The 26,761-nt window shown below is 51.9% G+C and overlaps 1 protein-coding gene across 1 annotated transcript in view; it reads right to left on the reverse strand.

Annotated features, from left to right (window-relative positions):
* LOC309828533 (store-operated calcium entry regulator STIMATE) overlaps positions 1 to 26,761 on the reverse strand; it is a gene marked incomplete at its 5' end in the record, with an annotated part of 59,358 nt that overhangs the window by 8,464 nt on the left and 24,133 nt on the right. Inside the window, 7 exons of the mRNA XM_082663908.1 lie at positions 174 to 284; positions 2,106 to 2,255; positions 3,005 to 3,082; positions 4,120 to 4,232; positions 9,293 to 9,414; positions 12,830 to 12,925; positions 14,985 to 15,033. Coding sequence (XP_082520034.1) covers positions 174 to 284; positions 2,106 to 2,255; positions 3,005 to 3,082; positions 4,120 to 4,232; positions 9,293 to 9,414; positions 12,830 to 12,925; positions 14,985 to 15,033 — 719 coding nt within the window. The remainder of the gene's footprint in view (positions 1 to 173; positions 285 to 2,105; positions 2,256 to 3,004; positions 3,083 to 4,119; positions 4,233 to 9,292; positions 9,415 to 12,829; positions 12,926 to 14,984; positions 15,034 to 26,761) is intronic.

The following is a 26,761-nucleotide window of genomic DNA, read 5'->3' on the forward strand; positions in this document are numbered from 1 at the left end:
GCGGCCTCCCTCCCTCGGGTCACAGTAGTCTAGGAGTGGGCAGAGACCGTGGGAGGAGTGGAGGTAGAAGAGGGGCAGAGAGAGGAGGGGAGGGAAGACGCAGCGGAGTGACCCTTGGCCAACTGGCGGCTGGCCGGGCCCCGACCCGACCCCAGCTTGAGGATGCGTCATACAGGCAGCCCGAAGCGGTGCTTCTTTTTCTTCGTGGACTTCAGGGGGGTCAGTCTCCGGAGGTCCTCCTCCACATCGGACTCCTCCATCTCGTCATCGGCCGAGATCAGGATCTGAGTGGTGGAGAGGCGTGGCCCTGAGTCACTGCCTGCAGTGCCCTCTTCACCTACCCACCCTGGACCCCAGCACAGAATGCCAGCCTGTCTAGGAGGCCTCAAGTGTCGGGTTTCTTTAGGAGACGGTGATGGGGAGGCCCTCTTTACAGAGTGAGACAAGCTGGCCCACCCCAGACATTTTTTTACACCACGTGCATCCACGGGCTACTGATACCAGTGCTGAGTCGATACGCCTCCCCTCTGCTCCCGCTTCTCCATCCAGCCTCCGGCTGTGACCGAACCCACGTCAGAGCAAACTTAGCCTACGGTCATCCTGGCAAAAAAGCCCAGTCTTCACACATGGAGTCCTAGGTCCTTGAAATTGGTTCAAATACAGCAAAAGCAGACTGAAAAGCCCCATTCTGAAAGGAAAACACCTGTGGGGCACAACATAAAGCAGGGAGATTTCAGAGTGTCTGCTCTGAGCCAACCTGGTAAACTTCTGAAGACAAAGAGAAGCCCTCCGCTCTTCTGAGCCCCCAGAACGATGCAGCCACGCAGCTAGGGCATCCAGGGCAGACACTCGTTCACCGCCCACCTGCCTGGCTCCACAGACCTCAGAGCACCAGGGAAGGACTGGCACAGCCCAGGTCAGGATGGAGAGGCCCGAAGCGCACCTATGCAAGGGGAGCTCATTCTCCTCCCCGGCAGGGCGGTCTCACCACCCCTCCCTGCAGGGCTTCCTGCCTCCAGTCTTGGTCCCCTGATCAAACACTCTGGCTCCCTATCTGCTGCACAAGCACATTCCCATTCCTCACCCTGGATCACAAAGCACCTTGCCCAGCTAGCTCAATCCTCTGCCTGTACCTACTTCTTGTCATTCCGTCCTACCCTCCGGAATATATGCTACTCTGGCCACAGTGAATTTCACATTAGTACCCAAATGCCAAACCACATGACCACAACCGCTCAGGAGCAGCTGCTTCTGCCTGAAACACTGTTTGTCATTCACCTAATGTTCACTGCGCTGTTACAACCCAACAGGCCTCGTGCCAGATTCTAGGGACACCTAGAGAAGAGACGGGCTTCCCCTCTGTCTGCCATCTAGTCAGCTTTCAAAGCTCCCTCCAGGACGCCCCCAAGAGCTAAACCAACTGTTCCAAGTCCTCACAGGGCTTTGTCAACGCCTCAACCTCCGAACTTATCACAGAGTGCTATGATGGGCTGTGCAGGCGGTCATCTTCCTTGTCCAAAAGTCTGAAGGCCTCAGCCATTTCTGTAGCCCCCATCCCACAGCGCAGTGCAGGTGCAAAGTGAGTGCTGTGGGCTGCCTAGGACACACAACCTCGCCTCCAGGCTCCTATTTATGACCACCAATCTCCCTGAAGTCCAAATATTTGAACTCAGGAAACTTGAAAATACGGGGAGGTAAGGTTCTCCCTGGGAGGTCTGGCTACTCCTACAGAAGTTTCCTGGTGGCTTAGCCAACACTTCCCTTGCTCTTTGGACAGGCAGGGATTCAAACGCCTTGATGCTTAAAGGTCGACGACCAGGCCCACACATCCGTGACGGCTTCCCTGAAACAAGGCAGCTCCTCCCTTTCCTGTCTTCCTCCACTGACAGAGGGGCTACTGGAGGCGAGCCACCCCCAACAGATGCTCCAGCTCCCAGCCCTAGGAAGGCCCACGGGACAGCAGGAGTGGGTCCAGGCTGGATGGGAGCTGTCAGCCTCCTCTCCCTCCCGCTGGCTGGCGCTGTGACTCAGCACTCAAGAGAAGGACAGATGCAAACACGAGACCAGACCCCTCCTGGGTCAGCGGCACGAGGGCTCGGCCCTACCTCAGACTCCGACTCCTCGTGGGACGCGGCCCTTCGGTAGCGGACCTTGCTGCCGTTCCTCGAGTCCTGGTTGGCTCCCCTTTCTTCTAGTTTAGCTTTCGTCCTTCCCTTTCTCATGAGGAAATTGTCCACTACCCAAAACATCAGAGCCTGGGGGAAGGAAAGTGCAGGTTACTCCGGGATAAGCCATTTGTGAAACCAAGCTGAGCAGCCCCACACCCATCCTTCTCACCCCTGCTCCAGATCACAGCATCGAGAACCAGGGAAAGGAAAACCTCCAGGCCCCCTGCTCTCTCTCTCAGCAGTCTACGAAGAGATTCCCAATCTCTATGTCCCTTCTTCTGTTTCACCCCAAGGGGTTCTGTGGTGGTGACTGATGGGAACAGCCTGCTCTGGGTGCCGCAGCAGTTGGCAGAGCGGGGCCTGAACCAAGGTCTCCGGACTCCTAGTGGGGGCTCCTCCCCTGGGCCGAGCAGGTGGCCGGCACACCTGCCACATCTGTCATCCCCAGGTTCCTTTACCGTTTTCTTTTCTTATTTCTTAATTTCTAGCCAGAGTGCTCATGAGTTCCTCTTGGAGCCCTGCGGTCAGGAATAAACGACGGGGGTGAATTCCTGACGATCTTAATCTTAATCTAGAAGCTGCTGTTACACACAGAGCAGGGAGGGCAAGACAAAGATCCCAGAACCCTTCATTTTGCACAGAGGCCCCGGAGCAGGGATGTGCATGTTGAGGAAGCAATCCTGCTATTTCCAGGTCCGGGGTGGGGATAGGAGGTGGCAAATGCTTGCATGGAGGGACCCGAGGGCTATAAGGGGTTTTCTCCATCAGACTCAGAATTCTGACAGACGCGGGAATGCAGGGGGCAAACAGGGTAAAAAATGCAACAAGGCACTGACATTGACAAAGAAGGGGACGATCAGCATGACGATGGCCAGCTTCAGGTCTGGGTTTTCAATGGGATTCAACAGGGCCACCTGTAAAGAGAAGCAGACTCAGTGAGGGTGGAGGAGACCCCAGAGAAAGTTTGGGGCAGGGGTGGGGGAGTGGGGGGTTGATGCGGCACTGGAAATCACCCACGAGGCCTTGCGAGGGGGCTTAGCTTAGACACTCCCCCCAGAGCCCTGATGAGAACAGCACCTCACACCCAGGGCCGCACAGCCCCCAGACCTGACAGCTAACAAGGGACTGACGCCCTTGGAGACCACTGGGAGCGGTTAGTGCTTGAGAAGCGAAGCGACGCGGGGATGGGGGACAGGGGTGGGGCGGGAAGCACTTTACGAAGCAGGCACGGGGTGGGGTTGGAGAGTGTGAGGAGAGGAAGAGGTTGGTGGGCGCTCATCACAGCTACTAGCAATGAGGTGCCGACCACTTTCTAGCAGAAACCCTGCACTCCAACCGCCTCCTCAAGGGCAACAGCTCCCAAAAGCCTTGGTTTATTTTCTTAAAAAAATAAATCTCAGCCACAAATAAAACGAAAGCAGGCCAAGATGTGAGTTACTTGTCCCCAGAGTCTCTTTGGCTGGTTTCCTGTGGGCAGTGGAAGCTTAACTGCACAGCCCTGGGGCCAGAGGGCAGGGTTAGGAACCATGGGAACCTGCAACCAGCCACACTGCCTGTGGCACCAAAAGGCTCGGTTAAACCACTGGCCAAGAGAGGTGTATGAGGAAGCACCTGCAAACGGAGAGAACACCCACTGACAACACTTACAGTTAACCGACCACCGTAAGCAAGCCCAGGGTGGGGACTGTATTTTCATGGGCTTTATATATTCCAAGGCTTAATCTAGAGCAGACGTGTATGGCCGAAGTGGAAGGATGCTACGTAAAAAACTGACAAGTTGCTGCTCTTGATAGGTAGCCAGGAGCTGCCGCATCAGAACCAATCCAGGTGTATTCATGGAGTTAAAAACAACAACCACCACCAATTTGGTTTCCCAATAGGGCTGGGGTCGGGGAGTACTGTCCTGCTTAGCGTCTTGAGGAGCTGGTAAAGAAGGGAACAGGAGGCAAACCTTCTTCCACTGAAGTATGAGGAGGACAATGAAGACGACAGATTTTTCAAAAATCATGATCACGATGTAAAGGGCACACTGTCCAACCCAGGCTCCGCACTGCAGAGGGTCTCCTGCAGGGAGAGCGGGCTTGGTCACGCGGGGCGCAGACACCAATGCCCCGCCCCCCCACTGCCCACAGCTCCTGTGAGCCCTCACACCCCACCCCACCCCAGAGCTCCTGAATGAGCCCTCCAGAGCACCAAGAATCAGCTCGGTCGAACAAACAAGTGTGGGTGTTTTAAACAAAATCAGAGAATTCCTAATTTGGAGACACCAAAGTGGCCTTTCTTCCAAGACAGCCCAAGATATAATTACAAAGCACTAAAGTTAGTAAGTGCCCATTGCTGGAGCTCAGAAAAGCTGGCTGTTTTTGTCCACTGGCAGCAGAGGCTATGTTAAGCAAGACTGCTATTATTATCCGTTGTTGATTTTTCCAGTGGCTGTAGTGCTACCCATCCTTTCCCTTGTCCATGAGCGGGCTGAGGGTTTGAATCATGAAGGCAGCAAATGACCTCTCTGTTTGCCTCCTACCCCTGACCCACTCTCCCGGCCATTCCTGCTGCCCTCAGCCCTGAAAGCAGAAACCTGACTCTGGGGAAATTCAGATTCTGTCTAGGGGGGCACCCCAAAACACCTTGGGCTGGGGACATGGAAGAAAAGAGAGGAGCCAAGGTGAGGAGGTGCTGTGACAAAGGTCCGTCTGTGATCCCATTGGTCACTGTGCTTGAGAAACAGCACAGGAATCACAGGAATCCAACAGTCCGTACTGGGGGACACTCATCAGTGCCTCCAGAAAGTTTCAAAAGGGACTTGATGAAGGGTGGAGGACCCCTCCAGGGAACATCCTACATCCTCAGTGACAGGCAGAACCCAAGGGATGGGTGAGTCCCTGGGAGCCACAAACGCCTCCAGAGCGAGAGACCCCGGGGAGAGTGGGGGGGTGGGGGGACGCTGCCAGGGGCCACTCTGGAAGCCCTGCCGGAGCTGTGTGACCACGTTGGCCCGGAGAGGGCTAGAGAGTAACGCTGCAGGGGAGACAAAGGCCCCAATCCAGGCTGTGAGGAGAATCTGGCCTCCAGAGGAACATCCGGCTTCTCATTTGATTCTGCAGTTTCTGCAGCAATCCCTGTCCAGCATGGGTGCCGGAGGCCCGCAGCCTTGCCAGCTGTATGTGGTGGAAACCCAGTGGACACCTTCCAGCAGCCGTAATGGACACAACCCCAGGCCATTCCCTTTTCTGGAAAACCTCTGGAGAAGTGCACAGAAAACATGCAGAAAGACGTCACTGCCTCTTCTGCGGTGTCCTATTTACTTTCACATTTGAGCCAAAAAGCCATTTCAGAAGTGCAATCTCTCCTAACTAGATTTTTAATGGAGTTTTGTAATCCTTTCGGTAAACTACCTGATGTTATTGAGGAAAGTCCTCAAGAACAGCAGCTGAAAATACTTGTTAAAAACTGTTAAGTGAAACAGGGGACAGTCAGACAGAAGCACTTGGTAGGATTGGGACTGAATCTAGTCTGAATTGGGACTAGTGTGTTTAAAAGTCAACACAACGAGTTAACATTTAATATCAAAAGAAAATATACTTGCTCAGAGCATGCTCACTTCATTTGCTCCAAGTTTTAAGTGGCCGACAGAAAAAGAAGATGCTTTTCCTTCTCAGGGGGCCTCACACTGCCCCCTGAATTCCACTGCTCTGAGTTTCAGAGCCACAACTTAAGAGGCAGCTGCCTCTGTTTTTCATGTAGATGCTTGAGTAAGAAAGTCTAAAAACACGGTGAGGACTTCCCTGGTGGCACAGTGGTTAAGAATCTGCCTGCCAACGCAGGGGACACGGATTCGAGTCCTGGTCCAGGAACATCCCACAAGCCACGGAGCAACTAAGCCCGTGCACCACAACTACTGAGCCTGTGTGCCACAACTACTGAAGCCCACGTGCCTAGAACCCATGCTCCGCAACAAGAGAAGCCTCCACAACGAGAAGCCCGTGCACCACAACAAAGAGTAGCCCCCACTCGCCGCAACTAGAGAAAGCCCATGCACAGCAACGAAGACCCAAGGCAGTCAAAAATAAATAAATAAATAAACAAACAAACATAAATAAATACATGGTGGAAAAAAAAGTAAAAAGTCACATGTGACCCCACTCTCACACACCGTTTCCTCCAAGCATCCAGCCCTCGTAGCCACAGCTGGAGTGAGCGCACATGAGCTGGTTTTTCTGGTTTGTTTCATTTGAGAGTCTATCCACAGCCTCGTCTTTTAAGGACAGACAAGCCAGGCATTCTCGCGTGCTCTGCTTTTTACCACACTGGACACACTGAGGTACGTGGGCGTTTGTTTTTGTTGGAATATTTCCTCAGGATAAATCACAGGGATGGATGGGACCAAAAGGACGGAACACGTCTGTAGAGAGGCCTCTGGAGGGAGCACAGGGACAGCGGCGGGCAGCAAAGCCCACACACCACTGGTGCCCAAAGGACAGAGACCTCGTTTTCAGGGCTTCTGCCTAAGGAAGAGCAGCCTGGTCTTCAGACTGCAGACACCACGTACTCCCTGGACCCTGTCTCGCCCCTCAGGGCTGTGTGGTCTATTCCCCACGGCCCATGTTCTTGTTAGCAAGTTCACCTTCTCTTCTAGGGACCATGGAAACACCTAGAAAACAAGCCCCTTTTCTTCTCTCACCTGAGAAGAGAGCTCTGTGGCCTACCTGGAACTACTGCCTCAAGTGGATGGGCTGGTTAACAGGTGCAATAGGTAGAATAATGTCCACAACCTAATCCCCAGAACCCGTGACTATGGAGCTACTGTGGCAGAGACTCAAGGCTGCAAGTGGATTAAGGCTGCTGATCAGCTGACTAAGAGAGAGCAGCCTGGCCTATCCAGGTGGGCCCAATGTAATCACAAGGGCACTTTAGAGTGGAAGGAGGTGGGGGAAGGTCAGAGCGATATGATATGAGAGGAAGTCAACCTGCATCTGCTGGCCCTGAAAATGGAGGAAGGGGCCACGCGCCAAGGAATGTAGGTAGCCTCCAGAATGTGGAAAAGGCAAGGAAACCGATTCTCCCCTTAGAGACGCCAGAAGGAACCAGTCCTGCTGACACCCTGGTTTTAGTCCATGAGACCCATGTTGGACTTCTGAACTACAGACAGTAAGATAATAAATTTGTGTTGTTTTAAGCCACTAGTTTTGTGGTAATTTGTTTTAGCCGCAAGAAAAAATAATAGAAATTGACAGAAATAGAAACCAGGTAACTGACATCCACCATCCTTCCTCAGCCTGGGGAGGGAGGACCCGGACGGTCCTCGATAAAGGGCAGCTTCACGTGGAAACACCCTGGCTTGAAGACTCTGGTTCCCAAAGGCAGGGGTGGGATGACGCAAGGGCAGGGGCTGAGGCAGGCTAAGTGGGTGGAGGAGGGTGGCATGGAAACAAGAGGTTTAAACAACCACTGCCTTCTTCCTTTCAATCTCTCTTAAGGATGCAAACAAAACACACTGGGAATAGGTGGTACCATAATGTCCAGCGTATCAGGACCAGACTTGGCCTCCACTCCCAGGTCACTGAGCGGCATGATTGGCTATGAGTGGCTCTCTCGTAGCACTGCTCAGCTACAGTTGAGTCGAGAGCCCTGCCTTCCGGAAGGGATCTTAACAGCAAGAAGAAGCTATGAGCACTGCTCTTGGAGATGGTGGAAGGATTGCATATCTCAGTGTAGCAGCCAAGAGGCCCTCCAAGCTGTGCACTGTCTGGGTGAGCTTCCTGTGTCACTCAACCCCTGTGGATGCCTATCCTATAAATGAGGATGATGTTGCTTTGGTCCATGTGCGCTGTGGTCCATTTCCATCCTCCAAGTTGAGGAGTCAGTGACTTGGAGCTTCTCTGCAGCCCTCCCTGGAGACACAGGGGCGCACGCTGTGTGTCGGACACTATCTTAAGTCAGTGACTCATCAGGCATCAAGTAACAAGGCTAAGAAAAGCCCTTCCCTGAGCTCATCTCCCGTCAATGGAGACAAACAATTACTTAAGATTTCTAGAAATACCCAAGGCACTCACAGCCAGCTCCACGAACCGGCTCCCCTTTTAAATGTCAGTCCCTTGTGAGTCCTCAGCCATGTAGGAGTGAGCGGCCATTGGGCCCAGAGCCATGAGCTCTTCAGGAGGTGTGACCAGGAAAGGAGAGTGGGATCCAGAATCCCACGGTCGTTCCATCACAGAATCCCTCCTTCTTGTCCCACGTGCCCCTCTCATGGCAAAGGCTCCACTGATGTTGTTCCCATGAACGGGAGCTCCTGGCTCCAGACAGCAAGGCCTGTTGTGAAGGTGGGAGACAGCTAAATCCCCAGAGCGGGGCAAGGCCAAAAGAAGCCCCTCTCACCAGCAGCCCCGCTGAGGGCACATCGAGCTGTTTCTCTGGGGGTACCAAGTAAAAGGCACTGCATTTGTGCCCGGAGCCAGCATGAAGGCAGCTTCCTACCCAGGCTATATCCCATGGGGTATGGCAAGATGGAGTGGGTCAAAGCTGGGCCAGCATCCCCAGGTCACCTGTTTCAAGCTGTGTCTCTGTGAGTTGAGGATTCACCTGGTGTCCCTGGTGACCGTACATGCCAGATGCTGGGGTGGGGGCAGCCCACGGTCAGCAAGGTGACTTGGCCCCAGGGTGGGGGGATGGACACTTCAGTCCTGACCTTGTGAGCCCCAGTAGTGGAATGGCCCAGTGACAGGACAAACACAGACATGCAGCAAAAAGAGGGGCAACTCCCAAACTGAGAGCCGCCTCCCATCTCTCTAGTGAGGTGGGCAGGTGGTATGAGCCTGGTGGGAACTGTGGCAGAGTGAGGTGGCCTTACAGCCCTGCAGGTGAGGGCTGTGCCCCTCCCTGCCTCTAGGGTGTCTCCTGTCTCCTAGGAGCCTAGGCAGCGAAGCAGGCACCCACCTGCCTCGGGCATGTGGCAGGAGGTTGGAGCTCAGGCTCCAGAACAAGCCTCCCCACCACACAGAGGACACAGCCACCAGCTCTTGGACCTTCTCCGAACCCAATGGCCTGGAGGGCTGTACGGGGCAAGGAGCAGAGTCCCCTCCAGGAAGCCCCCTCCACAGCCCTGTCTAGCATCCGTGGTACGTTACCATATTCGCCAAAACGCAGGGACTCCCACTGCTGCCACTCCACCAAGACGCTGACGGCGCGCACGCCCATGTAGATGAGCAGCATGCCCACGGTGGCGTCCAGGAGGAAGTTGATGAGGTACCTGTGAGGAGAGGGCACAGTGGCACCATCAGGAAACACCACCCAGGGAGCTGGGCCCACGTGCTTCCAGAGCCAAGGTCAAGGCTGGGGACCCAGCACTGTTTGGTCCTGTTCTGGGAGGTGGGAGCCTCCAGTGTGCCTGTGCAAGAGGCTGCAGGGCTCACCTCCGGGAGCCCAGGAAGGCCTCACGCCCCGGGACAGTGCACTGCTCAAAGTGGATGGAGGAGCGACCAAGAAACTCAAAAGCCCTCAAGTGTTCCTGCCAAACGAAGACTGGGACAGAGTCCCAGCCAAGGAGGCCGGCAGCAAAACAGAACTTAATCGATAAAAATAATTTGTGCCATAACTGTTCACTCCCTGGAGGCCCAGCCCTCCCAAGGCCCCGAGACAGTGCTGCTGCAGCAGAGCAGTTCAGGAAACGGCCCCCGGGCTTTCCTAGACCAAAGAGGGCAGGGCCATGTGGCCCCTGCTCATCCCTGTGCTTCAGAGCCTGCCATGGAAGCAGGCACAAGTAAATATTTCTAAAGAGAGAGCTTAACCCCCCATGGAAAAGACAAGATGATGGAGGAAGGAGAGGAGGGTCAGAAGAGCATGCCCACCCTGACCTCTCGTTCTTGTGGGGTCTCTTTTCATCTGTCCGACACATACTCCTTCCCTCACCAAGGAAAGGCCCCTGGCTCACTGGCCTTCCCTCGAGGGCCCTGAACACAGGCTGCAGCTCTCCAGACAAAGCAGGAGACAAGCAGTCACGGGGTCAGGTGCTAGCCCTCTAGATGCCACATGGCTAGGAAACCCCCCTAGGGAAGCTCTGGATACCACAGACCAACTGCGGCACTGCTGAGCTGCTCAGGCTTGAGACATTTTATGCAGGCCCATGGCCCCAGCCCCAAGGCCCAGCCTCAGCGGCCTCAGTGACATGCACAGCACTCTGAAACCTGAGGGAGCATGTGCTGAGGGGGGAAGGGGGTGGCTGCCAGTGCCCTGGAGTGGTGAGAAGACCAGAGGGAGGGGACAGCCTTTTCTTCCTGCCTGCCCTTCCTCTTTAAAATCACAAGGGGTCACTCTCAGACCACAGACCAGAGAAGGCATAGCGACTGCTTCCCAGGCAGTTTCTCCAAGTTCACAGCTGAGCTCTGGCCCTAGGCTAAAGCTGCTCTCAGATGCTTAAACTGCATTGGTTTCAAGTGGTTCTGACATCTGGGACCCATCCTGAAAATATCAAGAGAACCTGCTACACATGCATGCATTAGTTCATTCATCCCTCACCAAACACTGATTCGAGTCTACTGTGTGCCAGGCCTTAGGAATAAAGACAGAAAGCTCTAGACTCTATGCTCAACACAGGTGACACTGGCAGCCAACAGGGTATCCTGTGGGTCCCGGAGCCAGACTGGCTGGGATCAAATCCCCGCTCCGTCACTCTTGAGCTGTGTGAACTCAATTAAGTTATATAAATCTCTCTGTGCCTCAGTTCTCTAACTGTAAATGAGGATAATCCAAGTATCTATATTGCAGGGCTGTTATGAGGATCAAACGAGTCAACATACGTGAACAGTGCCTGCCACGTATCAAGTGCTACACAAATGTGCTGTTAGAATCATAGCCCCTCGGATGTCACAAAAGCCAAACTGCCACCCAGAGCAGTATCCCCAGCACGGGGCACCCCTGCAGCCACAGGAAGTTGTTCACCCTCCTCTGTTTGTACACTTCTCCTCTCCCTGAATTGACTGGCTTCCCTTCTAGGTCTGTAGAGTACCAAGATGCCCCAGGTCCAGCCCAACCCTTCCCCCACTTGTAAAAAGTCACAGGGCTATTCACGGATGATGGGGCTGCAATGAATCCTGCTGCAGCACTTGCTCTTCCACAGGCCAGGACCTCTCCACTCTGTGGGGCAAGGCCTGCTCTGCCTGCCTAGTCTCCCTCCAACAGCTCTTCAACCGACTGCTGGAGCTCACCTGTCTTTTCTATGTTTTAACGACAATATCCTCTGATTGAGCTATTAACATCTTCATTGGCAAGTGCCTCTATGACTTCCAACGTTGCATGTACTCATCATCTCATGAAACCTTCATGGTGATCCTGGGGATCTGGATGAGGAAACAGAGGCTCAGGGAAGTTGAGCTGCCTTTCCGCTGATTGGCCTCCCATTCAAGGGCTCTTTTCTCCACACCTAACTCCATTTTGGGCCTTTTCTCCTTTGGCTAAGCACTCGAGATCTGTCAGCAGTCCCCTCTCCGTCCCAGCTGTGATTCAGTTTGTCAAAGTCCACCAGTGACCAAGGCGGCACCAGGAGACAGGGTTCCTCACCCCAGTGCCTCCAGGGTGAGCAGCTGGCTCTCAGCATATCCTGGCCAACCAAGAAAATCCACCAGAGGATGACACAAGCTTGCCGCTGGGCTCAAGGGTTAGAAGAACAAGGCCCTTTCCTAACCAACTGCCCTATGGGAGGATCGCCCTTCCGGCCCCATGCTGTGGGACTACACCCTAACAGATTACAACTATCCAGGTCTTAAGGTAAAAAACCCTGGGGAGGGAAGACTTTACAACCTCCTTCTGAATCGGGACCTGAACTAAATCTCAAAATTACACACTGTCACCAAACAAGAGACGCTTAAAGGAATCTTCCAGTTCAAATGGTCTTAAATATACACTGAACCTCTTGGCAAGGGACTCACCAGCCCTCCACCCCACTCTCCCTCAGAGGCACAGCAGGGCTGGGGGGCATTCCAGGCAGAGAGCAGTGCGAGCAAAGGCAGAGAAGCAGGAGACAGCTGGTGGGGTTGAGGGCCACCAGGAGCAGCCCAGCATGGCTGGGGCACTAAGTTTGAGCGAGGAAGGCAGCAGACGGAGCCAGGATAGGGAAGGGGAGCATCCTCTTCTACTCCATCTGCTAAGAGTGGCACTGTTCGGGTGCTGTCCGCAAGGAGGACAGGTATCATGGCCCAACTGGGGTTTTAGGCAGACAGCTTTGGGGGCTGTGTGGAAGGCACACTGACTGCACTGACAAGGCAGAACCACCCGTGGTCTTCAGGTCAAAGAGGTCAATGTTGGTCAATAAATGGTCAACAATGGCTTTGACCCTGAATGGCTGACACCACAGAGAAGCCCCTATGTGTACTGCTCCAGCACAGACACTCCTTTGGGGCATTATGCTGCTTTGCCAGGGGCTGCTTGGAAACTGGGAGACATAAGGGCACTAGAAGGCCAAGGGACAGAACTTAGGTTGATTAGCAGAAAGCCAGAGCACAGGGCAACTGTCACTGGGCAAATACCCAGCACGCACACAACAATCTCTCAGATGAGCACAGAGACGAAGGGGAGTTGCCCCCTCCCCAAGCTAGAGGGAACATGACTGGCAGCAGAAAGCAAGGCATGGAGGGGCAGGTGATGTTTGCACTCAACTATGGGCCACTTACAGTGAACAAGGGTCCTCTTCAGTGAGATCTGCTAGGTATACATTTGCAAAGTGGATGAACAGCATTCCTATGGCTTGTTTGGAAGTGTCTAAAAACCTGTACAAAATAGAATCAGCACTTACTATCACTCTGACAGGAGGGTAATAACCAATTTGGGGAAAATGATAAGTCTGAAACATGAAAAAAAAAAGAAAAAAGCCACTGGGGAGACCCCAAACTTCCAGTTACGAGTCACCTCTTCCTGGGACGTTGGGACTAACTCAGGCTTGGCGTTTCAGCCCCCTTTCAAAACCGTAACACTGCATCCCTGAAAGGCCACTGATTAATAACACAGATTTAAACACACGAAACACGTTTGAAATGTGTGTTTTCACTTTTTCTTTCTTTGTTTTGCGGTACGTGGGCCTCTCACTGTTGTGGCCTCTCCCGTTGTGGAGCACAGGCTCCGGACGGGCAGGCCCAGCGGCCATGGCTCACAGGCCCAGCCGCTCCGCGGCATGTGGGATCTTCCCGGACCGGGGCATGAACCCGTGTCCCCTGCATCGGCAGGCGGACTCTCAACCACTGTGCCACCAGGGAAGCCCTCACTTTTTCATTTTTGTTACTTCAAAACAAAATGCTTGAACACAGCTTTGGATGGGGTCTGAGGTGCCTCTACTTTAAAGAGCTCCCAACCGACTTCACACACAAGCTGAATGATGTGCAAGCTTAACGAGACTTGCACTCATCCAGCACTGCCTCTGGAACCCTAAACAACCTTCAGCTGCTGCCGCTTAAACAACTGGCTCGTTTGGGGCAGACAAACTTTTCAGTAAAGGGTCTGAGAGTAGATATTTTAGGCTGCAGGCCATCGTCCTCTGCAGCAACTACGCACTCTGCTGCTGCACTGTAAGAGCGGCCAGTCACTAGCAGCCCACTGACACTTTATTTATGGAGACAGACAGCAGTCAGATTGGGCCTGCGGGCTGCAGCTTGCCAGCCCTTGGACTAGAGGACAGGAGTTTCAGAAAAGAAAAAGCAAAGTTGGTAGTCTCTGGGACAGGTGGCAGGAGCACTGTGGAGATAACGTGGGCCCTCAGTTTCTCCTCGGCCATGAACACCTGGGGACCACTCACAGTCTGCGGTCGAGGAACCTTTGGATTGTGGTCACCTCTCTTGGCCTCCCAGGCTGGGCATTCAGAATTGGGCCAGGCCACTGACAGGGGTGATAAAGGGGGCACACAGGCATGGGTCTCAGGGCTGGAACAGACCTTAGAGATTATCCAGACCAACCCTGCAACTGAGGCCTGAAAATCATTTCCTAAAATCACGGCAAAGTAGGAGTTGCCAAAGGGGATTGTGTGTAAAACCCAACTCCACATTCCCCCAGGCCCCCCAGCTAAGCTAGATACCCAGACTTGAGAGAAACCGACTGGTGGAAAATAAAAACGAATTATCAACATTGAGAAATAATGCACTGAAGATCAATCAAGAATATGCTTATAATTTTATTAAGGGGCCTTTATCACAGAGATTTATCGGAAGTTTACTCTGGAGGGAAAGTAGCTATTGTTAGGACAGGTGCAAGAAAGATGGCTTCTTGAGGGCATTAGTTGTCCCGAGGAGCTGGCTGTCTCCTTCTAAGTGATTTATTTTTTTGGAGTTTTGTCTTTGGAAGCTATGTCTGAAGCTTTAATCACCATTTCTATGAAGGAAAAACTGTTGCCACAAGGTCATCCTGGGACTAAGAAAGACTAGTTTTGGGGAGAGGGGCATCTACATGGTACATTTGACTTATCTCCAAATTTAGATGATTTTTTTGCTTATGCATAGAGAGTCCAAAGATTTAACATAGTCCAACAACAGGCAGACATAACTAACAAAGCCTGCAGCATGGACTGATACATCTGTATCATCTTCCACCTCCTAAAACTAGACAGCAGAGTTATGACAGAATCGCCACCATATGGCTGTCACTAGCCCTATAGTGGGCTCAACAGTTATCTGGAGAAACAGAAGTGCTTTCATAATATACACAGTTCCTGATGATTAACTGGACTAACGGATTTCAACACTTTATGTTATGTATAATTGCTCACATGCCATGCCCCCCCCAAAAAAACCCCCCCAAATAGTCAAAAGCATTCTAGGAATGAGTTAATATTTAAATACGCACCATATCCTCCAAGGACGTCTTTCATGCTTTGGTTCTCTGAAGCGTTTGACTGAAAGAAAAGATAGATATTCAGTACCTTTCTACAGTGATAAGGAAGCAAAGTGCATTTAACAAGCTGGGGGTTCTCGGCACACTCAGTGTTTAAAACCACTGAGTCAGGGTACTTGCTCTTTAACATGGGATGATGTGCAAGAAGCCATGAAGGTCTCAGAGGCCCTGTTGCTACCGACCAGGGGACTCTTCCGAACTGGCTACTTAGGAAGAGTGGCTCCTCACAGCATGTGGAAAATTGTATTTTCTTCTTTGTGACAAGGGTCTCTCAGACAGGGACTGGAAACCGCAAAGGGGAATGTAGCTACTTCTAAGTTCAGGATCCAACGACAAACCCATCCATCCGCCCACCCACCCAAACGTTCACAGAGTGCCTGCTCCAAGCCAGGCGCTGTGGAGACAAAGGCAGAGGCAGCTGTGGACAAAGGGAGGGCAGACACGTACCCGCAAGGGTGGCGAGCGCTTAAGAACAGATAAGTCTGAGGCAGAGTGAAGGCAGGAGCCCGCCTGCCTGCCTGGAGGAAAGGCACCAGTCAGGAAGGTGGCCAAGCCCAGTCCTGGGGACCGGGGACGAGGCTAGCAAACGGACCAGGGAGGGGAGAGAACAGCCGTTCTGGACAGAGCACACACCATGAGCTGACAGGCACAGGGACATGACGTGACAGAGTGTGTGTGGCATAATTTGATTTGGCTTTAATATAGCAGGTAACAAGGGAGACAGGTTGAGCAGCGTCCTGAGTGCCAGGCCAAGGAGCCTGGAATGAATCCTGCTGGGAAGGAAAAGCCAGGGAAGAGACCTAAGCAGAGGCAAAGACACGGTGGAAATGGCGGAAAAGCGGCTCTGAATTGTGTAGATGGTGGGTTTCTGGAGGTGGAGAGGACTGAGCAAGGATGCTGATTGTGTCCCAGCACCAGGCAGTGGCACTCCCAGCACAGGACAGTGGAGGCGGGACACTCATTCAGCAACAGCCTGACCACGTCGAATGGCAAAGGGCTCCCCAGACTGACATCTTCACCTCAGGTGGGTCTGAGACATAACCGTTTACACTGAAGGAAACAAAAAAGTTCTAAGTGTCTTGTCCTCCACTGAAGCCCTAGGCAGACTTATTTCTACAACGACTCTATCTACTAAAACAAACAATGCAAGTGCCGCATGTGTGATGTTCTCCCACACAGAAGTACCGAGGAAGAGACAGACACGATGGTAGCAGGCAAGAACAGACTTCTGGCAGAGCCCCAAGCTGCAATGAGGATGCAGGAAGAGGAAGGCAGGGAGAGAGAAACGGGTGGCCAATCAATAAGCCCTACTTCTCTAAATAAATACAGGCAGCCCCTGGGTTGCAAAGCAAGGACTGTCTATGCACAGAAATGAAATGTCTGGTGTTTAGAGACATTTTGATAGAGAGACCAAAAAGCAGGTGAAATTGTGAGGAGGGCTCTCATCCCGTTGACACATGACAGATCCAAAACATCAACAAGGCCGAAGAGTCTTGAGGGAGGAGCTGAGGGAGGCCCAGAGGTTCTGCAAGCATCCTCTGGGCTGAGGGGCTGGGGGCTCAGGAAGGAGATGCGGAGGGAGCTGGGCCAGGACAAGCCATCTGGAAGGAAAGCCCACAGGCAGGGCCAGAGCGCCTCCTGCTCATGTGTTCTTCTCCTCAGGGGAGTCTGTCCCCATCAGCATAAAATAAAGGACATCAAAACATAACCCAGGAAGAATGTCCTCATTCTTAGGAGATACATGCTAAAGTACCAGAATGGGTACAATTTACTTTCAAGTGGTTTAGGTGGAAAATTATACATTATTTATGATAATTATATATAATAAATATATTATAAATGGTATAACTTGTAATTATAATTACACTATAATTATAAATAAATACAAAGTAATTATATAATATTTATAATTATATTAATATAATATACAATAAGTAAAGAGAAGCAAATATGGTGTTATGCGCCAAATTGTATTCCTCCTCCCACCCCCCTAATTCACATGAAGAAGTCCTACCCCCAGGACCACAGAATGTGATTACTTGCAGACAGGGTCTTAAAAGAGGTAATAAAAGTAAAACAAGGTCCATGGGTGGGCCCTAATCCACCACGGCTGGTGTCCTTATAAGGAGATTAGGACACACACACAGACTGAGGGGTGACCATGTGAGGACACAGTGAGAAGAGAGCCACCTGCAAGCCAAGGAGAGAGGCCTCAGGAGAAACCAAACCTGCTGACACCTTGACCTGGGACTTGCAGACTCCAGAACCGTGAGGAAATAAGTTTCTGTTGTTTAATACACCCATTCTATACTTTGTTATGGCAGCCTTAGCACACCAATACATGTGGCAACACAGTAATTGATAAACCTAGATGAAGGACATTTGTGTATTCATTAAATTTATTTAGATTTTTTTTTTAGGTCTAACATTTTTTGAAATAAAAAGCTGGGAAGAAAACACACTCTAGAAGAATGAACCAGTCGAAGCATTCATCTGGCAATATCGATCAAAACTGTTAATACCCACACCCCTTAACCTGCAGTGCACTGACAGGTACGTGTTGCACAGGTCTTACTGCAGCACACGCCAAGATGTATATAGGTCTTCACTGTCAAAACAAAAACCCAGGAAGAAGCCATCAGTGTGGGGGCGGGTATATACATCACGGTACGAGGCAACACCATGCAGTTACTAGAAACAAGGTAGATCTGCATGGATTAATATGGAAAGACTTCCAAATTGTATTAACAAACTGCAGAATAATATGCCTACCATGATTCTGTTCAGACCCATTTTTAAAGAATATATATTTCTGCTGGTATTACGCAGGGGTTTTTTCCCTAGGATATGTAAGTGACTGTTAACAAAGGCTTCCTTTGATGAAAGGAATTATGGGTCAGGGGACCCACAGACTTTTTATATCATTCTGAATGGTTTAAACATTCTTCCATGTTCATATTGTTTTTATTTCAAAAAAAAAAAAAAAGACAAGTCTGTGTCAGAGACTTGTATTAATGCAGCAAAGTGGGACATGGGAGAAGTGATGTGACTCACAGCTGGGCTCTGGTTCAAGAAAGGGAGAGGAAGGGTGTGTGCAGGCTGTCCGTGTGCGGGAGCGCCCTACACGGGACTCAGAGTGGATTCAGATTCTTCTGAAGAGCAGACGTGTGGCTCCTGCCTTCTCCCTCTCCATGTCCTACCCCCTTTCCCTAGAATATATGAGTCTAAAATCTTTTTTTTTTTTTAAATTAAAGGAAGAAGAAGCATTAAGAGAGCTACTCTAGATCTAATTTGGAAAAGAACAGAAGATCCCGTTCACCCAGCCATGTGTTATTGAGGGGCCTGCTGTGCTATGGGGCCAGTTCAGCAGGTGACGAAATAGACAAAACCCCCCACCTTCCTTACTTTCAAGGGGGGAGAGAGGAGTAAACACAGAGCATGTCAGGCAGCAACAAGGGATAGGAAAGCAGGAAAGGAGTGAAGGGGCCTGGGAAGTGGGTTTGCAGGGACAGATGAGGAGGCCCGGAAGGTGAGCATCAGTCAGTGAGAATCACCCGTGTCTGCGGAATAGCCGTCAGGCAGAGGCCAGGGATAGGCGGGAGTACGGGACACGAAGTCAGGCCTCCCAGGCCTGTGGCCCAGGGAGCAAAGGCTCCCCTTTGCCTGCAGTGACGAGGGGGCAGCTGCAGGGCAGGACGCTGTGACCTACAGTCGAATAGGCTCACCCCTGCTGCTGTGCTGAGCAGCCTTCAGGGAGACCAGTATGAGAACCCACGGCGAGGCCGCGGTGGCTTAGCCAGCTAGCAGCAGGAGAGGACGACAGGAGGTGGGATCCTGGCTGTATCTTCAACACTAAGCCGACAGGACTTGCCGACAGGGTGGATGGGGGGGTGTGAGGAAGAGAACAGTCCAGGACAACTCCAGAGCTGGGAACTTACACTGTTCCACTGCACTTCTGGTTCTGGTTTGGTGGTGGTGAAAGGTGGGAAACTGAGGGGACACAAGACTTCTCTGCAGGTAAGAGATGAGGAGCTGCCTCCAGGTCCCTGATGGACGACGAGCCAGGTAACCGTTCCCAAACAGGCCTGTTCCCCACGGGGCTGCGGCAGCTGCTCCCTCAGAAGCTCCAGAGAGTGATTCAGGCTCAGCCCTCGGACAACCGATCTTTTCTCAATTCCTGGTGCTTCCACAGGATGGAGAGAACTCAGACGGTGCAAGAGGGCAAAGCAAAGGGCAATACATCCTTTCTAACGTATCCACCACCGTCCCCTGAGGCCGGAGGGCTAGTGGAGGGGAAGCAGGCACACCTCAAAGGTAGGTCAGGCCCCTGACACTCTGCGACACTGGAGCTGGAACCCAAGGTTGACGGAGCAGCGCCCAAGAGAGGCCCTCGTGAGACAAAGAAGGGGGGGTGGGGGGGTGTTGAGAGTGGGGGACAGACAAGGGGGCCGTTGGGGCGCGCAGCCCTCGGAGGGCTCCCAGCAGGCTGTCTGCCTTCATGCACACACGTCCCAGAGACAGGTGTGGGGCCCCATCGCCAGAAAAGCAGTAGTGGCCAATAGCCAGAGAGACGTGCTGTGAGTCCTCTGCTACTATGTGACTTTATGTAAAAAGAAAAAAAGGAGGGGGGCCTCTATGATCTAGCAGGTTGACCTCAAAATTAAATAAGAGAAAACAGGTGGAAGCAGCTGGCACAGAACACGTGCTCAGGAAAGCAAACCACACCCTGCAGGCCCTGTCCTGGACCAAGACGTCTTCCCTCTCCTCCCCTCTGTGTCCACTCTTCCCAGACCTGGGGCCCAGCCACCCCATCCTGGTCCTGGTCTCTGAGAAGTGTGTGACCTAGGGTCTGCCAGCCACAACCTGACCTCTCCACACCAGCCTCCCTCTTGTGCCTGCAGGCAGCTCAGGGTTCTAGGAATCCCCCCACATGTTCTGAGTGTTCCTCTGTGGCTCCTTTCTACCTCCCAGTGGCTCTCTCCTCCCTCCACAGGCTCTCCTTCCTCTGCTTGACCCTTGGGGAGAAGCCCCCCCTCTCAGGGTTTCTATGCCAAGGGTTCATCAGCCTCCTCCCCCAGCCCTGGCCCCCAGTGACCCTCCAAGTGCAGCCTGGTCCCGCAGAGTCGTGTCTCCTGCCCACCCTGCCAGTCCTGCCTGGCTTCCCCGTTTCTGCATAGAATGGAAGTCTCCTCACCCCTGGGGCCTCCATAGTCTCCTCCCCTGACTCTGTCAATCTCTCCCACCAACTCTGCAATTGAGGAGTCATCTGGATGTGTCCCTTTCCCCGTTTCTACCACTGAACTAGTCCAGGTCCTCATGACTGCTTTCCCATGCCAGTGAGACTGCCTCTTCCCAGGCTTCCCAGTTGCCTTACCCACCCACCTGCCCACCCATTCCCCTCCCCATCCCACCCACAGCCAGCAGGTACTCTGTGCTGGGGATACTAAAACGCATAACACAAACACAGTCCCTGCCCTCAAGGAACTTTTAGTGTAATTACACTGCACATCATTTAACTTGCCTGAAACACAGCTCCCTTCTTTTCCAATCTTACTCATTTTTGAATTAAAATACATCTTTTGGAAGAGGTAAAGTGTATAAAATCCAGAGAGTACATTCTTTTGGTTAGAACTTGTAGGGTACATCTTTTTCAATCTCCTTTCTTTCAACTTTATATTTAACGTGGGTCTACTGTAAGCAACATATAGCTGAGTTCCCCCCACTCCAAATGTGGCTGGCAACTGAAGAGTGGTCCTCAAAAAGGTATGTCCAAATCTTCACCCTCAATACCTGTGAATGTGACCTTACTTGGAAAAAGGGTCTTTGCAGATGTAATTGAGTTAAAGGTCTTGAGAAGAGATAATCCTCAATTAACGGGAGGTGTGGGGGGTCCCTAAATCGAATTACAAGTACCCTTATGAGAGAGAAGAGCAGAGAAGAAGAAGGCCTTGTGAAGACAGGAGCCTAGGAACCTCTGAAGCCACCAGAAGTAGAAGAGGCAAGGATTCTCCCCCCTAGAGCCAGTGGAGGGGGTATGGCCCCGCTGACACCTGGATTCTGGACTTCGCGCTTCCAGGACTGTAAGAGGATAAATTTGTTTTGTTAAGCCAAGAAGTTTGTGATTATTTGTTATGGCATCCCTAAAAAACTAATCAGGCAATTTTTTTTACTTTTACTTTTTGTTTTTGTTTTCTTGGCCACACCCGGATTGCTTACGGAATCTCCCTGACCAGGGATTGAACCCCGGGCCCTCGGCAGTGAAAGCACAGAGCCCTAACCACTAGACCACCAGGGAATTCCCTTTCCTTTTCTTTTTCTTTTTAAATTAATTTAATTTAATTAATTTATTTTTGGCTGTGTTGGGTCTTGGTTGCTGTGCAAGAGCTTTCTGCAGTTGCGGTGAGCGGGGGCTACTCTTCGTTGTGGTGCACAGGCTTCTCATTGTGGTGGCTTCTCTTGTTGCAGAGCACGGGCTCTAGGCACCTGGGCTTCAGTAGTTGCGGCACGTAGGCTCAGTAGCTGTGGCACGCAGGCTGTAGAGTGCAGGCTCAGTAGTTGTGGCTCACGGGCCTAGCTGCTCCGCGGCATGTGGGATCTTCCCAGACTGGGCACGAACCTGTGTCCCCTGCATCGGCAGGTGGACTCTCAACCACTGCGCCACCAGGGAAGCCCTTAATGAAACTTTTTGCTTTGACAATTGATCACTGAAAGGCAGCCTCAGCATGGCTGTAGAGTGCACTCTTCAAGGCACGTGGGCGCCCAGGAAGCAGCTCAAGTGAGGTTGGCAAGACTCCCACCTGCCCTCCTCTCTGCCCACCTGTTCTGGGCCTCGGCTCACACCCTCCCCTGAGGGTACCAGGGCACAGTGCTCACTCTTCCAGAAGTTTTGTGTTTTTGGTGCCACACAACAGGAAGGCAGTATGGGTGATCAGATTCTACCTGTTTCACACCGGCAACCTCGTCACTTGGTTTTGCACACACCTCTCTGAGTCAGCACCTAGAGGGCAGGTACCTGGCAATCCACTTCCCTGTCCTCCTCGGAGCCTCGCCAGTTGATGCCCCAGGGACTTGCTGAGTGGAGGAAGAGAGATGGGATTTTATACAGGGGTGTTTCCTTTTATATCACAAGGAAGAAGACCTAAGAGGTGGCACTGCAAGTCAAATCACAGGAACTGGAAGGGAAATAATTTCCTCAAAGCAGCTGCAGTCCTACTTAGAAACCGAGTCATAAAAAGCACAACTGTTTAGAAATTAAACCACACAACTTAAGAGAGCCATGTCCGTGCCGGGCGCACCCTGAGAGAATTAGAGTTAGACGCGTGTAAGGGGCAGTAAGAGGCTCCTGACTGGTGAAGAGAAAGCAGGGCTCAACTGAATGACAACAGGGTAAACTGGGCTTCAGAAGATGTGATTACCAGGAGGTAGCAGTCCCTTGAGCCTCTCTTTATCTGACGGCACTTCCCAAACCAGCATGATGAGGGTGTAAAATCACCCCTGCTGCGGATACAGTACAGGAAGAGGCTTGTGAACCCGGCAGGCTTCTTGGCAGAGAGCTTCTCTTTGCCGTGAAAATCCACCAAGGCAATTCAATTACAACATAAAACGTGTGGGACATTCACATTCTTACTGCTAAAGTGTAATCTTGAAGCTAGAAGGTGATCACAGACCACACAGCAGCCACTTTAGCATCTGGCATTTCACAAAGTGATACAACAGAAGACACCCTGGATGGTGCCACGTCACAGGCTACGGAAATGAGTTACAGGCTCTTCACCAGTCCCTGTGTGAGATCTCGGGCCTCGGGATGTGAGCAGGTTTCCACCCCCTGGGGTGGGGGAGGCTCCAGAGACTATGAGCTCATGCTTTCTTGTTCATCCCAGGGGGCAAACCCTCTCCTTCCAATGACCTGCAGCCAGAAAAAAACCCAGAGTTTTAGAGCCTTCTGCCCAGTGACAGGCTGCTGACCAGGACGACACTCTGATGGCCTCATTTCTCAAGCTGCACCACGGTTCAGTGGCTCACGCAACAGAGGCTTCCTGTCGAGGGTAACAGACTGTTTACCAGGGCAAATGGCAAGCAGCCCCCACCTGTGCCAGCTGGGGATCAGTTCATAAACTAGGCAGTTTGGAATCTGAGTCAGAGCCGGAAGGGTCCTTGAGGGGCCAACCTCCTCGGTGTAAAGGGTGAGGAAAGTGGGAGGGAAGAGCTGATTTGTCCAGGAGCACCAGGTACTTAGTAGTGGAGCTGGGGTGAAATCCGAGCCACCTGAGACAGGCCTCCTTCTGTAACTGGTACTGGCTGGGCCAGTGACCTCAAACCACAGCTTGCTGGCTCTGTGTTCCCAGGACCCCAATCCCAAAGGACAGAAACTCCTGGGGGTGAGTAAATCCACCCTCCCCGATGGAAGCAGCAATCTAGGAAGAACCCAGAAGTGTTTCTGCACTTTCCCTAAATTATAAATGATCATCCCAATATCCAAGCCTCCTTAATGCTCCCTAGTGGTGTGAAAACCCCAGAGGTACTCAGTGTCTTCAGAGCAGGGAGAAAGTTCCAGGAAGACACTGAGGTAGCCTGCTGGTTGCCCCCCAAACCCACCGACCCCTCTTTTTCTCACTAAGGAAGCCCCTTCGGTAGCTTGCAGACTGTGTCCTCAGCCTCCCCTGCAGCTGGGTGCGGCTGTGTGACCAAGTTCTAGCCTAGGACAGCTGTACACCCAGACTGGGCTGCTTTTCAAGAAGTGAAGAGCCACGTGATTCTTACGACAAGGGACTAAAGGCAGTCCAGCTGGGGGTAGTTTGAAATCTAGTCCCTGCTTTATCAAAAGTTTTATTATTTTAAGCCAGTCACTTAACTCTTCCGGGTCTAAGTGTCCTCAGCTGTCTACGTCATAGGGTCAATGTTGGGACAAAAGCAGCTGTAGCAGGTGAGTGGTGTGACTGCCTCACCACCACCCTTCGTCAGGCATTCAGTCCAGGATTTTACATCATTACTTCTCATCTTCACAGCAACCGTGAAAGGTATCATCCTTGTTTTACACATAAGGTCAGAGGATCTGCCAAAGGCCAAAAGTGGTACAACCAACATGTGCATCTACGTCTACCTGATTCCAGCATCCACATCCTCCCCCCACCCCACTCCCACCAGCCAACCCGAGGAAGCCTAATCCAAGACAACGCTGGTTCTTGTAGGGCTGGACCGCAAGGGCAGAGAGAGCCCAGGAGGCTCCCTGAGGTCAGGGCCCACCTCCTCCCTGCAACATGTCCTCACGACTCTGGTTCTCTTCCCTTAAACACCTCCACACAGCAGCTGGAGTGAGCTGAGATGCCACGCCTTGCTCAGAAGCTTCCAGAGTCTACCCCACCTCCCATCCCTCAGGGAACACAAGTTTGACTTTTCAAGTTGGCAAACAAGGTACCCGTGGCCTGGCATCTCCCAACTTAGTTGTCACTCACATTGTCCCTTTGGCTTGGGAGGGCCTCCACATTTCTTCTCCTGGAAAACTGTTAGATTAAGTTCAGACAACTCTAAGACATGCCTCCTTTGCAACGGGGCTAAGCCTCCTGCCTCCCTCTGGCTCCTCAAGGTCTCCTATGCACACCCCTGGATTAACACTTCACGTGCAATACTAAGGATCTGTCTCTCCCGCCAGACAATTAGTTAAGGAGGCACACGCCTCCTCAACTTATTCGTGTTTACACCCTCCGCACTCAGCTCAGCACCTGTTAGAAGGAAGCAGGCACTGACTGAACAAATGGAGCAGAGCACACTGGGCTTCGCCACAGGCCAGAGGAGGTGACACCTTAGCACTCAGTGTGCAAAGCTCTGGGCTCAAAACCTCACGTCAGCAACTTACGTGGGGCCAGGGAATGTTGTTAACCTTTCTGGGCCTCTATCTGCCTCTCTATAAAGTGGAAGAAATTACAGCACCCGTCTCACCGCAGCATTAGCAAGACAATATATTCATAGAGTATTTAAAACTGTGCTTTATACTTAGCAAGTACTGTGCACAGCACAGCAAGAAGGAGTAGAGGTGCTACTGTTAGAGGAACAGTGCATCCTCAGGTGCAAACCCCAGCTGCAGACAGCAAGAAAGCACTCATCTGATTATAATTTGTGGATCCAGAGCCTCCCTAAAATCTTTTTTCTTATAGATTATAAATCATTGTGGTAAGTTTGGAAACCAGAGAAAGTGAAATTTTCTAAAATGTCACCATCTGAATACAACCAAGATCATTAGTTGTTATATCACTGTACTTCTGGTTCCAAATCTCCTTCTGGCCTGCACTTCCCATGTGGGACCAGAACGAAGCTATAGCAGGCTGTGCTCTCTGTTCCCTGGTCCATCAGCCTCCATCAGCCCCAAGGGTTGGCCACTGGAAGAACTCTCCAGATGCTGGTGCTCTGAAAGGTGAGCACTGAAGAGTGGTGACAGGGACACCCTGGGCAGAGCGGCAGGGCACAGCTCAGGCTGGCACGGCTGGGCCTCCCGCCTCACCACAGCAGGCAGCGAACACGGGATATGCTCAGGCAACACCGAGGGACTGACAGGACAGAGGGCTCAAGACCAACTCGGAAGGCTCAGAAGGTCACTGGGGAAAAGGGCTGGTTCTTGTCAAGACACCTCACGCTGCTCTTAGCTGAAGATGGGAGATGCACCATGAAATCAACTCGGGGCCGCTGCAGAATTTCTTCTACAATCAAAGAGTGAGGAAAAAATTTGAACCGACACGTCACCGATTCAAGAAACCATGGAATGAGACCCTGTCATCACACTCCGATCCAGGGGGAAGAGCAGGTTGGTGCTGCTGTCCCACAAGCTGGCTGAGCAGGTGCCTGCAGTGGGGGTTGCGGGGGGAGACTGGGGTCAGAGTTCAGCTGAGGGTGTCCCTCCACTCCACTTAAAACTCCCATGGCCACAAATCTGTCAAAAGGCAAACTTTATACTTCAGAGCTGTGCACTTTATGTAAATGACACCCCCATAAAAATTTTAAAAACAAACACAAAGCCCTCCCATGCCTTTCTACAGCAGTTAGAATAAAACGCAGGCTCCTTCTCATGGCCAAGGTATTGCGTCACTTTGGGTTCTCTCTGCTTCTCTGACTTCATCCCCTCATCCCCTCCGGCCTTCTCTCTATGCACCACACTCACCTGGCTCCATCCTGCCGCAGCTGCACTTTCTGTCTGGGACACTCTTCTCCCAGTTTGCCAAGTGGCGGGCCCCTCTTCTCACTCTTGTCCCAGTTTCTGGGACACCTCCTTGGAAGCCTCTCCCAACCACCTCAGCTCCAGGTGTGCGCGTCCTGCCTTGCCCCCATCCCTCAATCTCACTTCCCTATCTCGTCTTCTTCACAGCACTAATGCCTCTCACCTCAGAAATTCTTTTGTGTTTTCCTGACCACTGTCTTTTTTCTCCCCACTAGAAAGGAAGCTCTGTAAGACCAGGGACTTCTGCTCTGCTTACCCCACATTCCTAGCAGCTAGAGGGTGCCTGGCTCTTAAAAGGGTGCTACACAATATTTGCTGAACAAAGGAATTCCTTCAGTCTGTCACTTAAGACATAGTTATTGAGTACCGTCCAGGTATCTATTTTTAATTCAATAAGTTCCATGAATTTGCACAGTGAGTTCTCCCAGAAGTTTGGTTTGCAAACCATTAGTCCTGCAACAGGACTAAAATTGCTTAGCTTTCTCTTTGGCGCCAAAGTAATCTGCCAGCAAGACTGCCAGAG

This window comes from Grampus griseus (assembly GCF_964374135.1).
Source record: "Grampus griseus genome assembly, chromosome: 10".
In the NCBI taxonomy this organism is placed as follows: Eukaryota; Metazoa; Chordata; class Mammalia; order Artiodactyla; family Delphinidae; genus Grampus; species Grampus griseus.